At 34.3% G+C, this 15,927-nt stretch overlaps 1 protein-coding gene across 1 annotated transcript in view; it reads right to left on the bottom strand.

Moving 5' to 3' along the window:
* Faf1 (Fas (TNFRSF6) associated factor 1) overlaps positions 1-15,927 on the bottom strand; it is a gene marked incomplete at its 5' end in the record, with an annotated part of 440,455 nt that overhangs the window by 191,453 nt on the left and 233,075 nt on the right. The window contains 1 exon segment of the mRNA XM_005398612.2: positions 9,417-9,503. Within this exon segment, the coding sequence (XP_005398669.1) occupies positions 9,417-9,503 (87 nt within the window).

Genomic DNA, 15,927 nt, shown 5'->3' with positions numbered 1-15,927 from the left:
CTATCAGAGAGACACGGACAAAGGCTTTTGCTTAGGCAGAAAGCCAGAGAGGAGCAGCAGTGTCAGATAGCATTGCATGGTATGCTCAACTGGACAGGCATAGCAAAAGCAGACATAAACAGCTACACAGGTTATCATGGAAGGAAAGGGCCAGAGATTAAAGAAGCACTGCCAGAGATCAGTAAAAGAGTGGGTGCTTGACCAGTCCTGCTATGCCCTCCCCGCATTGCAATACAATTGAAAATGTCCAGTCATAAGGACAAAGAAATGCCCACAGGAGCACAGCCGAAGACTACAAGAGCTCTACCTGCAGAAGGAAGGAAAAGCAGATGGTAGGGGCACTGTACCCCCAATCTTATTCACTAATGAATAAGAGAACAAGTTATACAAAGAACACTGGCTCAAGCAATGGTCTTGACACAATGACGGTAAAGGACTAGAGATCAGTCCCCTACAAATGCAGTAAGACAAGATCTCTCCATTTGTGAACTAAGGGGACAGCACACTGGTCAAATTTAGACTGAAGTATAAAGAGGACTGAGAGGATTCTTTTGTGTTTTCGCATGTCTGTGGTTTTTCTATCTTTTTTTCTCTTTCTCAAATGTATTTGTGGTGTTTGTATATGCAAAACAGGGAGATTATGAATTATTAATGCTTTAGTTCAGACAGTATCTTTTATGGTCACGTGAGGTTAATTCTCACCAAAAACATGTATGGAGGATGCAAACACAAGCTCACTACCACGGTATTAATTGCTTTCAAACTTTTATACCTTCTCCCAATCTCCAATTATACTTTACTCCCTCTTCTTTCTTTTCCTGCCCCCACCCTCCTTCCTTCCATTCCAGACATAAAAATAGCATTCAAGTCCTGCCTCTCCTTTCTTTGATTTGCAGTTATCTCTTTTTTCTTTTTTCCTTTTTCCTGAACTATTGTCTCTTTTTCTCCTTCCCTCATCCTCCACATATCAGCCTACATGTCATCAGTACTATTTTACTGTCTTCCTGGGTCATTGAACAAAGTATGAACTTGTTAAAATAAGTTTTAAATGATATGACTGAAATATGTTACAACACAGTGATCAGGACTGATCTTACTATACAGAGAGATTGAACATAACCAAAGCCAAGATCACATGACAAGGAGACATTCAGAAATTAAAGAAACCGCCACAGCAGTGACAGTTTTTCTATTCTAACTGATCTTCAATGTTCAGCACAAAAACAATAGAAACATGAAAAAGCATGGCAACCAGATGCACCCAAAAACTCTTCACTCCTCAAAAGCTGATCTCACAGGCACTGCAGTGGAAGTCTCAAAGAACTAAAAGGCCAAATAGTTGAAATGTTTGCAGAGATCAAAAAGAAACTAATAAGCAAATCTATAAGATGGTCAGTGAGTTTAAATAGGATTTAAACAAACAAAATATTTACTTAACAAAATGGTTAGCATTCTTAATATAGATACAGACAAAAGGTTGATTACATTAAAGAAGACTGCAAGATATGAATGCTACTTTTATGGAAAATTAGAGATTATGAAAAAACAAAGCAGAAGTTTTGGATAGGAAACACTCAACTGAAAATAAAGAGCAGCAGGAGTAACTAATCTGAGGGGAGTTTGAAAGTGAAAACAAGGTTGATGTACTACATCATGTACACAGTAGTACCCTAAAATCAACAAGAAAGCTGGATCTAACAGCTGCTAGATGGCAAAAAACAAACAAAAACCTCAAAAAATAACCTAATAACTATAGGAGATAGGAGGAGACAACCAAAGGTATAAAAAAATTATTCACCAAAATTATAGTACAACACTTTTAAATCTAGTAAAGCATGAAATATCCAGGTAAGTAAGGCATGTAGAACCCCAAAAGCCACAACCACTCCACAACACATCATAGGCCAAATCCCAGAAATTTAGCACAAAGAATATCAAAACCTGCTAGAGAAAAATATCAAGTAACCTATAAAGAGTAACAGATTTCTCAACACATCCTTACAGGCCAGGAGAGCACAGAGTTTTCCAATCCCTTGGAGAAAACAACTAACAACCCAGATTACTCTACCCTACAAAATTATGCCTCAAAATTGATGGAGAAATAGACTTTTCACAAAAATGAAAATCTAAAGAAATTCATGATCACCAAATCAGAACTGGAGAAAGTGCTCAAGGAACTCTCAACTAGACACAGCAAGGCCAATATATCTAACTGGGAGAGTAGGTGAACAACAGGAAAGAAATAAATCAACACTGACAAAATAATGCAATGACAGGATTAAGTATATATCTCCCATAATGATACTCAATGTGAATGGTTTTAACTCCCCAGTCAAAAGTTTCACACTGGTAAATTGGATCAAAAAACAAAACTCAGCCATATGTTGCCTGCAAGAGACATACATCATTGACAAAGGTACATATAGACTGAAAATGAAAGAATGGAAAAGAATACTCCATATAACCCAAGCGCCAAACCAAGCAGGAGTAGCTATTTTTAGACAAAGTAGACTTCCAGCCAAAAATGATCAGAAGGGACAAAGATCACTATATACTGGTAAAAGAAACAATTCAACAAGAATAATTATATTTAAATACCCACTAAATGTTGGCATAACCAGTTTCATTCAGAAAAAAAAAAACTACTGGGCATAAAAGAATGGATAGATAGTAATACAGTCATAGTAGGGAACTTCAATATCCCGTCTCACAAATGGGTCAATCAGACTAATATATCTGAGCTGAAACACAACATAGAGCAAATGAATTTAACAGATAGCTACGGAGTGATTTAAACAATAGAATATCCATTTTTTTTCAGCTGGACAGGGAATTTTCTCCAAATCTAATCATATCTTAGGCCATAAAGCATGCCCAAATAAAAACAAAAGAGTTAAAATAATCTCTTGCATAGTAATGGATCATAGTAGAATGAAACTAGAACAGCAAAAGGAATCATAAAAATTTTGCAAACATATGGAGATTAACAATACACTCTTGAATAATCAATGGATCACAGAAAAAAAATCAGGAAAGGAAGTGAATTAAATGACAATGGAAGCAAAACATACCAAAACCTATGGGGTACAATGGGGAAGTTTATATCTGTGAATCCATACATTTTTAAAAAGGCAATCTCAAATAAATAACCTAATGATTAATCTTATATACTAGAAAAACAACAACCCAAACCAAAACATGGGGAGAAGGAAAAAGATTATGAAGATGTGGAATGAAATTAATTTAACAGAGACTAAACATGATAGAAAGGATCAATGAATCAGAATTGGTTCTTTGAAAGGAAAAAAAAAAAAGATAAATCTTTCATCATCACCAAACTTACCTAAAAAAGGAAGAAAGACTCATATCAATTAAATATGAAAATGGTGAAATCACAATACACCCTGCTGAAACCCTGAGGGGTATAAAAATCTATTTTGGCTTGGTGTAGTGGCACCTATAATCCAGCACTTGTGAGGCTGATGCAGGAGGACTGTTGTGAGTTTGAGGCTTGCCTGGAATACATAGCCAGATCCTTTCTCAAAAAACAAAAATCTTCCACGAAACTGAGAGTGAAAGAAGGCTGCCAAAGGCATTAACTTTATATAGTCTTCTAGGATAAAGAAATGAATCTGATGCTAAAAAAGTAAAAGGCAGATGGAAGGGAGGGTGGGAGAAGAAAATTGAAACGTGTTATGTCCATGTATCAATCCCCTACAATGAATGTAATCATTAAGTACTGTAAACATAAAAGTCAAAAAAAAATAAAATCATACTTTAAAAAAATATCATATATCCTGACCAAATCCATTTCATTACAGTGACCTAAGTATGCGTCAACATATATAAATCAATAAATGTAATATACTACATAAATTTTTAAAATCACATGAACATGTAAATAGATGCAGAAAAGGCCTTTGACAAAATCCAACATCTATTCATGATTTTTTTTTAAAGCTGATGAAAATTTAAATGGATCCAGAATAATCCAAGTAATACTTAGCTAAAGGAATAAAGCAGGAGGCACTAAAACTCCAGATTTCAAGCTATACTATAAAAATATAGTAATAAAAACAGTAGGGAAACTGGCAAAAAAAGACATGTTGACCAGTGAAATAGAACTGAAGATACCAAAACAACCCATACATCTTTAGCCATGTGATTTTTGACAAAGGGACTAAAAATATATGCTGGAGAAAAGATAGCCTCTTTAACAAATGGTACCAGGAAAAATAGTTATTCATCTGTAGAAGAACGAATCTAGACCCGTATCTCTCACCATATACTTTAGCAAATCAAAAGGGGTCAAAGGCTAACATATAAAAATAGAAACAGTGAATCTGTTGGAAGACAAAGTAGGTTACCCGTTTGAAGACACACGCATAGGCAAGAAAATTTTGAACAGAACCCTAATTGCCAATAATACCATGAATCAACAAATTTAATTTTTATCAAATAAAAAACTTTGTACAGCAAAGGAAACAATAAACAGAATGAAGAGACAACCTACAGAATGGGAACAAAATTACTAGCTACTCCTTGGATGAGAATTAATATCTACAATATTCAAAGAATTCAAAAAAATTAGACCCTTCCCAAATAAAAGACTCAATCAAAAAATGAGCAGTTGAAATGAATAGACACTTCTCAAAAAAGAAATGCAAATAGCCAATAAGTACATGAAAAATGTTCAGCATCTTCGGCTGTTAGACAAATACAAATCAAAACACTAAGATTCTTATTCCAGAAAGTATGTTATCTTCATGAAATCAATAATAACAAATGTTGGTAAGGAAGGAGGAGGAGAAGGAGGAGTACAAGGAGGAGAAGCAGAAGCAGAAGAGGAAGAAGAAGAGGAAAATGGAGGAGGAGAAGAAGAAGCCTTCTATGTTGTTGGCAGGGATATAAATTAGTATGATCACCATGGAAATCAAGACAGAAATTCCTCAAAAAAAATATAAATTTCATTTGACCCTGCTATTCCTGTTCTGGGCAACTTCCTGAAAGAGTTAAAGTCATAATACTGCAGTGATACATGCATGTATATAAGTAGCAGAATTCACAATAGCTAAATTATGGAATTTTGTGTCCATCAACAGATACTACTCAACTATATAGAAAGATAAATCTGAGTCATTTGTAGGAAAACAGATGGCTCTTAAGAGACCACAATGCTAAGTGAAATAAATCAGAGAAAAAGTATTGCATGGTTTCTCTTATATCAGAAGCCCAAAATTATTATAAATACACAGCAAAATAAAGGACAGATGGCAGGGACTAGGCAGAAAGATTTTGTAGAGAGGGGAAGGTGATGAAGGGAAGGGAGAAAGGAGAAGGTGGAGACAGGAGTGGAGGTAAAAATTCTTAAAACAGGATAGTTTTAGATACCAATTTCCTAAAATCTATGTGATTATTATGTATCACAAACATGTATCAACAACAGCCAGGTGTGGTGGCACATGCCTGCAATACCAGCATTTGGGAAGGTGAGGCAGGAAGACTGCTGTGAGTTCAAGGCCAGCCTGGGCTACGTAGTGAGTTCGAGGCCAGCCTGAACTACATAGTGGGACTCTGTCAAAAAAAAAAACAAAAAAAAAAAACACCCACACAACATATATCAATAACAACAGAAAGGGTTATATGTAATGATTTTGCTTATAAGTGATTATATATTCTCAATATGAAAATTTTTAATAAATTTCTTTCTGACTTCTACCACATGCCAAAAACCTGATTCTAAAATTTGTAATTCCTCAAATTCTGAATTAATGTACCTTAGTGAATGATAGAACCATGGAACAGCACTGGTATTCACAAAACAAAACAAAACAAAAACAAAACAAAACAAAAAAAGGCACACAAAAAAGGATTAAAGGGACTTTTCCTCCTTTGCATAGCATTATTAAATCTTGGGACTGAAAAAACTCCATAAAACTGCATTATAATAAGATATCTAGATATAGTTTACTGTGTTAAAATTATTTCTACTCTCTGGAAGCCAAGAGCTTCCTTGTTAAAGTGTAAAATGAGATTTCACCTCCTTACAACTCCTTGTTGTCACAGCTGAACTGTCACAGCATGAAAACATTCCCCTACTGGTGAAGGTTTAGATAGCTATTTCCTTGATGAAAGAGTGTAAAAGGAACTGATAGAGTTATTGACAATTCATACAGTATCTCATACCCCATTAGAATACAACTACAAGCAAAGAAATATTTTAATCTGAGGGAAATGGGTAACAATGTTTTGCATAATTGCTGACTTTACGGAGCAGTTTAAAAATGACAAAAGACTCGATTCTACCAGGTTCATGACTTAGGGATCTAATTATAAATCTAATTTTTTTTCCTGTTTTCTAAATCAAAGGATAATCAAAAGTACACTGAAGAAAACATTTCCTGTGTTACTGCAAAGTAATTCTCAGAGTATGCAAACATAAATGAAAAGAGCATTTTAGTTTAGTCCTTCATTACCTTCCATAAAACCAAACAGCTTCGAGATATGAATTAGACACCATATCATGTATTTATTTGAAATGTTTGATTCAATGACATTTAGTAAATATACAGGTGTGCAACTTTTCCCACAATTTAATTTTAGAACATTTCCTTTGTTCCTTTAGAACAAAGCCTTTAACATTTTGATATATGATACTATATTTCCATAAAGTTACTGTATATTAATTCCATGCCACACACATTTCTGCAACTGAGCAGAAAAAGCACAAACTAACTTTGCTTTTAATGACCTTTACAATCAATCCTCTCCTCTGGCACTGGGAAGCAAATGTTCAGGTGCTTTCCCTGAAAGTTAAACCATTCTAAGTATTAAGTTATGGCACACGGTCTTGGAAAGAAATTAATTATATTTTTGTTGGTAACACATTTCAGGTTGTTTACACAGCTGACATTTCTCAGCTGTACCCAATTCATGCCCTAAGCTGTGAGGACTATCTTGTTTTGTAGCAGATGCCTCCACGCAATTTTAGCAAGTATAGAAATATCCCTGCCTACAACAATATAGATTACAACCACTAGCTTTGTAAGTTTTCATAGTCGTAACAAAAGACTTTATGACATTTCTTTGGCTAGGATCTCCTAAAAATCTACAATTAACCAAGCCACTTTTGCTTAAACTCAAGCACTACAGCTAATGTTATGGCTCCAGTTAAAGACAGCTTGGCCCTAAACATCTTTGTTGTATCAAATCATGCAGCTCAAAGCAATATCCCGCCAACGTGGCAACATTTGCTCTGGGGAAGTCTGGGCAAGGAACACTTCACAGGTTCTGGGACAAGGTGTAAATACGAATAATGAGGCAAAAAGAATCAAGCATCTTAATGGGGAATTCCCTCTTGTGCTTGCTGTGATTTAGATACAGCACCAACTAGCATTATTCTGAATATTTTTAGTTTTATCTGCTTTCCATATTTTCCCATAATAGTGAAACTATATTACAACTATTTGGTTAAAAGTTACATATTATAAAAGTCATTAAAATATAGGTCTCAATGAATCAGCACCTAAAATATGTCAGGTATTTTGTTACAGGAGAATTGATCATTTTTCAGTAAATTCCAATTTTGAACTTGTACCTGATGAGCCTATTTTAGTCTATTTCCCACAAAGTGGTGTCCAACTCATTTTTGCCTAAACTCAAGCACTGGAGCTAGTGGATCTGCTCTGAAGCTTGTGCAGTTCCACATTTCTGGACTTTCTCTATTTCCCTATATCCTCCCTCCCACTCCAATTAGGTAATTACTTTTGCTTTCAACTTTTTATTATGGAAATCTTCAAACATAAAAATCCAGTATGTGTAGCATTAAGATCCAATGATAATATACAGCTAATCTATCTTACCTCTGTCCTCACTGTTCCCGTCACTCTGCAGGTTATTTGCAGCAAATCTCAGGCATGATTTAAATCAGTCAGTTCTTGCCTATGTTCCTTTTTGAGTTTCAGTATCTAAGCATTACTTACAATATTGATGATTCTCATTCATTCAGTGTCTACTGTGAACTAGGTGGGGAAATATGTTATCCCTAATCTTCACAACAATGGTGCAAAGTAGCAAGATAGCAAACTGGGAGAATTTTAATGACACGTCCAGATTTTAATTCTTTCCTTTTATTAATGTTATTATCTCTTATAATAAGTTCTTAGATAATGCTAAGAACATGTCTAGTTTGTTCATGTCTCCTTAAACAACTCTTTAAATAAGTATTGCCATTTTTTAAAATCAAATTTCTAACCCTAACAGGAAAAAAACAGTGAAACAACAGCTACTTAAAAACAAACAAACAAATAAAACTACAGCTCTATTTGTAGCAATGGTAAACCAGTCAACAATTCCGGAGATATAATATTAATGCTTGGGCCTGGGGATATAGCTCCGCAGCACAGCACCTGCCTGGCAAGTGCAAGGCCCTAAATTCGATTTCCGGTACAAAAAAAAGCTAAAATAAACTGTTCAGAAATGAATGTAATTGCCTATATCTAAACACTTTTCTTCTGGAAGGGTTTGCTAAAAGTTAAATAAAAGTTTTGCTATTTTCTGATTATTTTTAACATTCTGCAATTCACAAAGCATTTTCTAAAAGCACAGGGGGGGTTTGTTTTTTTTTTTTTCTTTTTTGAGACCCCATCCCAAAAAGACAAAACAAAATAAAATGTATGGTGGTGGTGCTAGAAGAGCAGGAATAGTTAGTATCCAAAAGTACAGTCTAGTATAGGAAAGGTAGACTTAACTATAATGATTAGGTTGATTTTGAAATATCTACAATTAAGAAAAATATAATTTTTCTTAAGCTTTCAGAATTTTGTTAGTAATATCCAAATATATCAAATATAATTCTTTTTTTGTGTATATATGGTACTGGGGGTTGAACAGAGCCTTGAGCATACTAGGGAAGCATTCTACCACTAAGCTACAACTCCAGCCCTTTCACTTTATCTTTTATTTTGATACCAGGTTTCACTAAGTCGCCCAGGCTGACCTCAAACTGGAATCCTCCTGCTTGGGTGAATATATTCTCTGTTTTGTTTTTTTTTTTTTGTACCGGGAATCAAACTCATGACCTCAGGCTCACCAGGCAAGCACTTATGCCACTAAGCTATATCCCCGGCCCAAGGGTGAATATATTCTTATCAAGGAAAAATTTAAGACAAATCAGACAGCATCAAGTTCCTGACACTGACACTGTAACATTACCATTGTAATGATGTGTTTGGATATCAGTTCTGCAAATAAATTCAAATTATTAAAACTGTTCTTATTTTCATATTATTTCACTTATAAGGCTTTTACAATGGAATATTCAAAGTATTTGATTCTCCTAGTTTTCAAAGCCAATCAGACTGACAGTGGCAAAAAAGAGAAAAGGATATAAAACTAAGAACTTGACTGTTACTTACTGAATCATCTGTGGCAGAGGGTGGCCAGCCCTCCCATAACTGATGTCGAACGGGTATGCTTGTAAGGTCATACACATTTCTTTTTACCTATAAAAAGAAAGGACACAATTAAAATAGAGCTTCCACATTACTTAAGATAGTTTTAGTCAATTTACGTAACATACAACGCATCTGTTTTTTGTTCTAGATTTAAAATAAGAATTTTAAGATAAAAAAACACAAGTCAGAAAAAAATCATGTAAAAATGAAACAAAGCCAAATTTAAAGGCAGGATTTCAGTGAAGGTTTGATGAAGTAATGCTTCAAGAAAACCTCCTCTTCCTTGATTGTTTTTTGACTCCTGGCTGAATGCACATTTCTTTTCAGTCTAGAAACTTTGGGCACACAGTTCACCTAGGACAGACTACAATTATAAATGCTTATAATTTATTTATTTTGAAAACTGTGAAATGATTAAAAAAATATATTTCAAGTTTCTACTTGGGAGAGAAAAGTGGTTTTTGTGGGGGTGGGGTGGAGTTAGGAGTTGAAAACGCCTTTTAAAATGTAAGCTTCTAGGATAAAAACTTAATAAAGTAGCATAGGTCATTACCTTGAAATCACGCAAAATTAAAAACTTATCAACAGAATATTTTCTAATATAGAGCTATTTATGAATACACTGTTAAGGCCCTTACTGAAAAGAAAACAGATTAAATTCTATTAAACATTAAGAAAAACTATCTTTCCTAGTAGCAAGAGCATATCTTTCACCTTTAAAAGGAGAGGAAGGAATAACACATCAGAAGAAATGATGTATCTTTAGCAGTTGGTTGGACTTAGACAAGCAGTATTCATTCATGTTTTTAAAATGAAGAAATTTAAAGTATTATGTTGTCCAATTACAGCATTTTGTTATCGTATTACTCTTTCTTATACATAAACACATCTAAGTTACCATTCCAGTGAAACAGAGATATATGTTCACTAGGGAAAGAAAAAAACCAAAACAAAACATGGAACTCAATCTATTTTTATCTCCACTGTACACCTGTGGAAGAAAGACTTAGTAAGAGAGATTTGAGGAGCCTGAAACATGGCTTGATCTCCACTCAATTCAAACAGCTTTTCTTCAGAGGTTAGCAATGGCCTGTTTACCATGCAGTATTTTCTTCACATCAAGTTTGGAAAAATTTATCAGTCATTATCAACCCAACAATTTTACCAAATGTAACTACTGGCTTAACCTCCGATCACTTTCACTAGCTGAGACAACTCTATCATGTCTAAACATCTGTGTCCTTAAGGAGAAAGGTGTTCCACAAACCCAGAGTATTATATTAGTAAAAGAGAGAGAAAAGACAGGAAAGGAGCATGAGGAGTCTTTAGGTTTCAAGGCAAAAAGTTCCTTCCTTAATAAATTATTCTTGGACTGTCCAGATTCATGAAACCTAATCAGCTACTTTTGATAAAACACAGAAAAAAATTTCTATCTTTTGAAAAGATGGCAAGGGTACCCTAATACTGGAGAGTATACACAAGTCCTATGACTACATAAACAAATAACTTTGAAGTAAAAGTCTTTAAATTCTCCCTTAATTCCAGAACGTAACAATAGGGTATTATGAAATGAACAGTATTTTCTTCTTTCATTAACTCATCTGTAACTGCACTGAATTGAATAACATTCCTTTGCTATTCTAAGCCTGAAAAGCATGTTCTGGCTATAGTGTTATGTTGGTATAAAGCACAATGCCAGACTGATGTGCTGAACAAAAGTGATCAAAGTTAGAGTAATGTTAGCCATTGCACAAGTATTTGGCTTCATTGTTCTCCCCAGAATGACATCTGTTAAGCAACTTGTCATAGAACAAACTGGTTAATACAGACAGAACTTGGCTCAGAGAGTACCATGTAAAGCATATTAGGCCAATGTTTGATTGTTCCAATGCAAAGGCTAAATTCAGAGTACTCTGAGATTAAGCCAAAAGAATCTTGTGTTCAACCACAATCACTAAACAACAATTTAAGTAACAACAAATTAGCTTTTCAAAATTAACTCCATGTTTATCAAAACTGTAATGGTGATTTCAGTAATACAGATATAAAAATTTCATTATCTTTATTGATGTTTATTGTCAAAATTTCAAAGTATAATTCTGCTGGGAAGGAAAAAAATTCAAAATGTACACAAAGCAAAAGTATAAATATTTTTAAAAATTAGTATTCTAGGAAATCTTTTTTTTTGTTTGTTTTTGTTTTGTTTTTTTTTTTGTTTTTGGTTTTTGGTTTTTCTCCGGTGCCGGGAACTGAACTCACGACCTTGCGCTTGCCAGGCAGGCGCTTTGCCGCTGAGCTAAATCCCCAGCCCCCTCTAGGAAATCTTAATAATAAGAGACAGTTGTGTAGAAAATGATACACATAAATTTAAAGTCACCATGAATCAGATGAAAGATACAGTTCTCACAGAGGGGGAGATAAAGAGAAAGGAGAAAGAGAAGGTGGAGAAAGAGAGAAGATGGAGGGTAAAGAAGGAGAGGGAGATGAGAAACAGACAAAAGAGAGTGGGGAAAGAAAGAGTGTGAAGGAGAACAACTGATTGATTTGAGAGATTGGAGAGCACTTAGTGAGGCAGAAAGAACACAAACAGAGGCTGAGGTGCTGTGGCTGGCATGCCCTGCTGCCATTACTGTTCTGCTTCTTCTGATGGAGTTTCATCTTTAGAGACTGTTAAATTCTAGTTAACGACAAGTGGCACTTCACTGGGTAACATTTCTTAAGGGTCTTTTTGTCTTATAACTCTTCATTGCTCACTATTGGCTCAAGATCATGCTGAACCTTCATAAGCTTTTCAATTCTTATTTTGCATTAAGGCCTAAATTTATGAGATTTCAGGCTGCTAAACTATGCAAATGTTTCAATTAGTTCTGAAGGAACTGAATAAAAGCTTTAACAGCTGAATATTAACATTTTGTTACAAATGAAACTGTATTTGAATCAAGCATTCTAGATTGACAACAGATCTTCTAGAGTGTGTTTTCTAGACTCTTAAAAGGGGCAATTTAATTTTCCCCTTGTGTTTCAGATAAGAAAATTGTGACTGAGAAAAAAGTAGAAGTCAGATTAACTTGAAACAATATAGCATTAATATAGTACTGGTTTATTTCCCTATTTGCATTTCATTGTTAACAAATATCCACTTACTATCATATAAAACGCTAAGCAATGTTTTCTACTTCAAAGTTAGTATTTTGTCAATATCTTTGAAAATTTCAATGCTAAACACAACACTGGAGAAAAGATCATTTTATTACAACCTGCTCAATATAAAATTATAAAAACTATATTCACAAGCTATCTCCCACAAATTTTTCTGTTGATTCACTTAATTTTTGAAACAGGTTTATTTTTCAGTTAAATCTCACCAGAATTTTCTAGAGGAATAATTCTTAGGAATTTACTCTGCTAAAGGCTTCATTTTAAGGTTCAGATTAGATTCAAATGAGTTCTTCCTACTCTTCAAATTGAAAAAGATACAGCTTAGTATATAACATTTCAGTTACAATAAACACATTCCTTGTGAGCTAAATGTTGGTTAAACTTTTTAAAAACATGTCACAGAATTTTAATATCATTCTGATATTACTGAAAGACAAGTAGACTGTGATAGCAGAAAATAACAACCACAGTCTGAGGTGTGGCATGAACAGAAGCAGAGAACCAGATTTCTAGTCCTAATTCTGCAGGACTATTACTTGGGGGAAACTGATAGAGACCTTTCCTGAGATTTAGTTTACTCAATCTTTGAAGAGAATAAAACATGATCACTTCTGATTTTCAAAGCTCTAAAACCTAAAATTTCATAAAGATATTTCATGAGTTAATCCTAGGTATAAAAAAGAACTAAATATATTCAAGACAAAGAAGCAGTGAAGGAAAGTTTACAATTAAGGCTAGAAAATGGAACAAGAGTTAATAAATGTAAAAGAAACATTAAGAAGCAAAATTCCAACAATTTCAGGTGAGAAATAAAGAAAAAATAGCACTTCAGGTGAATTTTTTCTTGGATGAAGTATTAGTTTTTTAACTTTTCATGTACTTTTTTAAAAAGCTAAGTAATAGTTTTGCATCATGAAATCTCACTTAAAAATAAAGCCTGTCACACTAATTTCCCAAATTATTCCTTCAACCAAATGTTACCAAGGAGGCTTGATAACAAGGTTTTGCCAAGGTTTTGTCAGAAGACCACTTACCTAAGTGTTATAGTTATAAAACTTTATTAATTTATTTCACCATTTAAAAATTTTTGAAACATGGCCCAGGATTCGTCACATATCTAACATTTTAATATATTAAAAATAAACATGATTTTAGAAGAGATGTCAACTAGCTCCGTAGTTTCTAGATTTTCTGAATTAAGATATTATGGCACGTTATAGCCTTCACAAAAAGTATCTTGACACTATAGACATTTATCTCATTCTATGATTGTTACAAATTTTAAATATATCAAATTATGAGCTCCCAGTACTTCAGACTATCAAATAACATTCTGGTTAAGGATTTCCTAAATAATAAATGCACTGAACAAGTAAGTATTTGTATATGTGTTTAAATCAAAATAAGGCCTACACACTAGGCTCACTTCCAGTTTCCTAGCAATCACTGGTGCTCTGAAAAGCTTATTTGGTTGAGAAACCAATCACTTCTGATTCACAGTAGGTTTTAAACATATACTTTATATCTAATGCATGCTATCTTTTTTTTTTTTTTTTTTAACATACTGCACATGCATTGTAGTTGCACATGGAATTATTTTACTAAGACGCAAGTTAAATCCTCCTAAAAATCCTTCCGGAACAAAAAAATGCTTGAAACCGGTTGGTGTAAGGGGAATGAGAAGGTGGCATCAGTAATCAAATGTTAATTAGCAAGCTTTTTTTCTTCCTTCCCCCAGGGCTGGCCTGTGTTGGAGAATTCAAATCAGAAATCAATGCTCTAAGTGTTTAACTATTACTTCTTCTCATTAACCATTTGAAAGACCAAGCAATTCTCTCCTCATAAAAACAGTAACTTAAGACATTTCTTTTTCTCAAATTCTCAAATACCGTCTTTCCAGAAAACAATGAAGATGCGGTTTCAAAAAAATTATAAAACTGAAATTGCTTTTGATCAGGTTTTGAAGGAACTGTACTTGGCACTTTTAAAAAGTCTTTTGCTTCTAAGTGAATTAATCTCAACAGCTGCAACTTGATTTTGTTTTGTACCACATCCAAAAAATTTATTTTACTTCTTACTAACCTGTAATGAAACTGGGATTATGAGAGATTACTAAAATGATGATAATAATTAAATACAGAATTTTGTTTAAATGTATATAGTTCTTGTTTTTTTTTTTTTTTTCCCCTCCGGTACCAGGAACCGAACTCATGACCTTGTGCTTGCCAGGCAAGCGCTTTTGCCGCTGAGCTAAATCCCCAGCCCTAATGTATATAGTTCTAAGTTCTATGAAACTCTTAAGCCTAAACTCTTGATGATTATGACATGTCTTCTCTTAGACTGAATTTCTTCTTCTGTAAAACAAAAGGCTTAATAAATTATCTCTCTCTTTTTTTTCTTTTTGAGACAGGGTCTCCCTATGCAGGTCAGGCTGGCCTTGAGCTCACTTTTGTAGCCCAGGCTGGTTTTGAACTCACAAAGATCTTCCTGCCTCAGCCTCCCAAAAGCTGGGATTACAGGTGTGCACCACCATGCTTCACCATAATAAATTATCTAAAAAATTCTTTTCCACCTAAAAGTTCTGTAATCATAACAAGTAAAAATTTTCTATGAGACTCTTTACACTAACTCTAAATGGTAGTTATTAAGTGGTAACAAGTAGGAGTAACCAAATGGGCAAATGGTAACCAAATGGGCAAATCCTCTGGCATGAGAGCAATGAATTGTTCCAGAGCTTGCTGTACTACAACCAGCGATGAAGAGCAGCCATAGGCTGTCAACTTTGTACTTTCAAAGCGCTGTATAGGAAGAACAACTGCCAGACCAAATGGCAACTTGTTATTGTTTCAACAACTGAATGCTGCCTTCACAGTACAAGGGCAGTCCCTAGTGTCATATACAGCTCAGAGAGAAATGGCAAGACAAAAAAAAATTCCAAGCAAAATAAAGTAGGGTAAAGGAGAAGTGCATATGAAAATAGCAAACTTTATCATGTGACAGCAATGGCTCTTCACTTGTAAACTTTTGGCCAATGCCCTCTGAGTCTCCTATAACCCTTACTAATTACACCCTGTGCTAGAACAAAAGAACATGAAGACATTCATGCCATGGGTCTGTTCCTTTTACTTGGCCAATATACAGTAATTCAGCCTTGCCCTATCTTGTTATTCTGGTTTTCCCTCTGTGAATAGTTGCGCACTCTTGCCAACTCCTCTTCTATATTTTGATTTGGGCAAGTGAAACTCTTATCACAAACAGCTATATTTTATTTGCATCCTCTAAGTTCTAAAGTAAAATTATATCTAATGGAAAG

Source organism: Chinchilla lanigera, unplaced genomic scaffold (assembly GCF_000276665.1).
Source record: "Chinchilla lanigera isolate Chin_1 unplaced genomic scaffold, ChiLan1.0 scaffold00063, whole genome shotgun sequence".
NCBI lineage: Eukaryota > Metazoa > Chordata > Mammalia > Rodentia > Chinchillidae > Chinchilla > Chinchilla lanigera.
The sequence above is the reverse complement of the archived record's forward strand: the minus strand, read 5'-3'. Positions and strand labels throughout refer to the sequence as shown.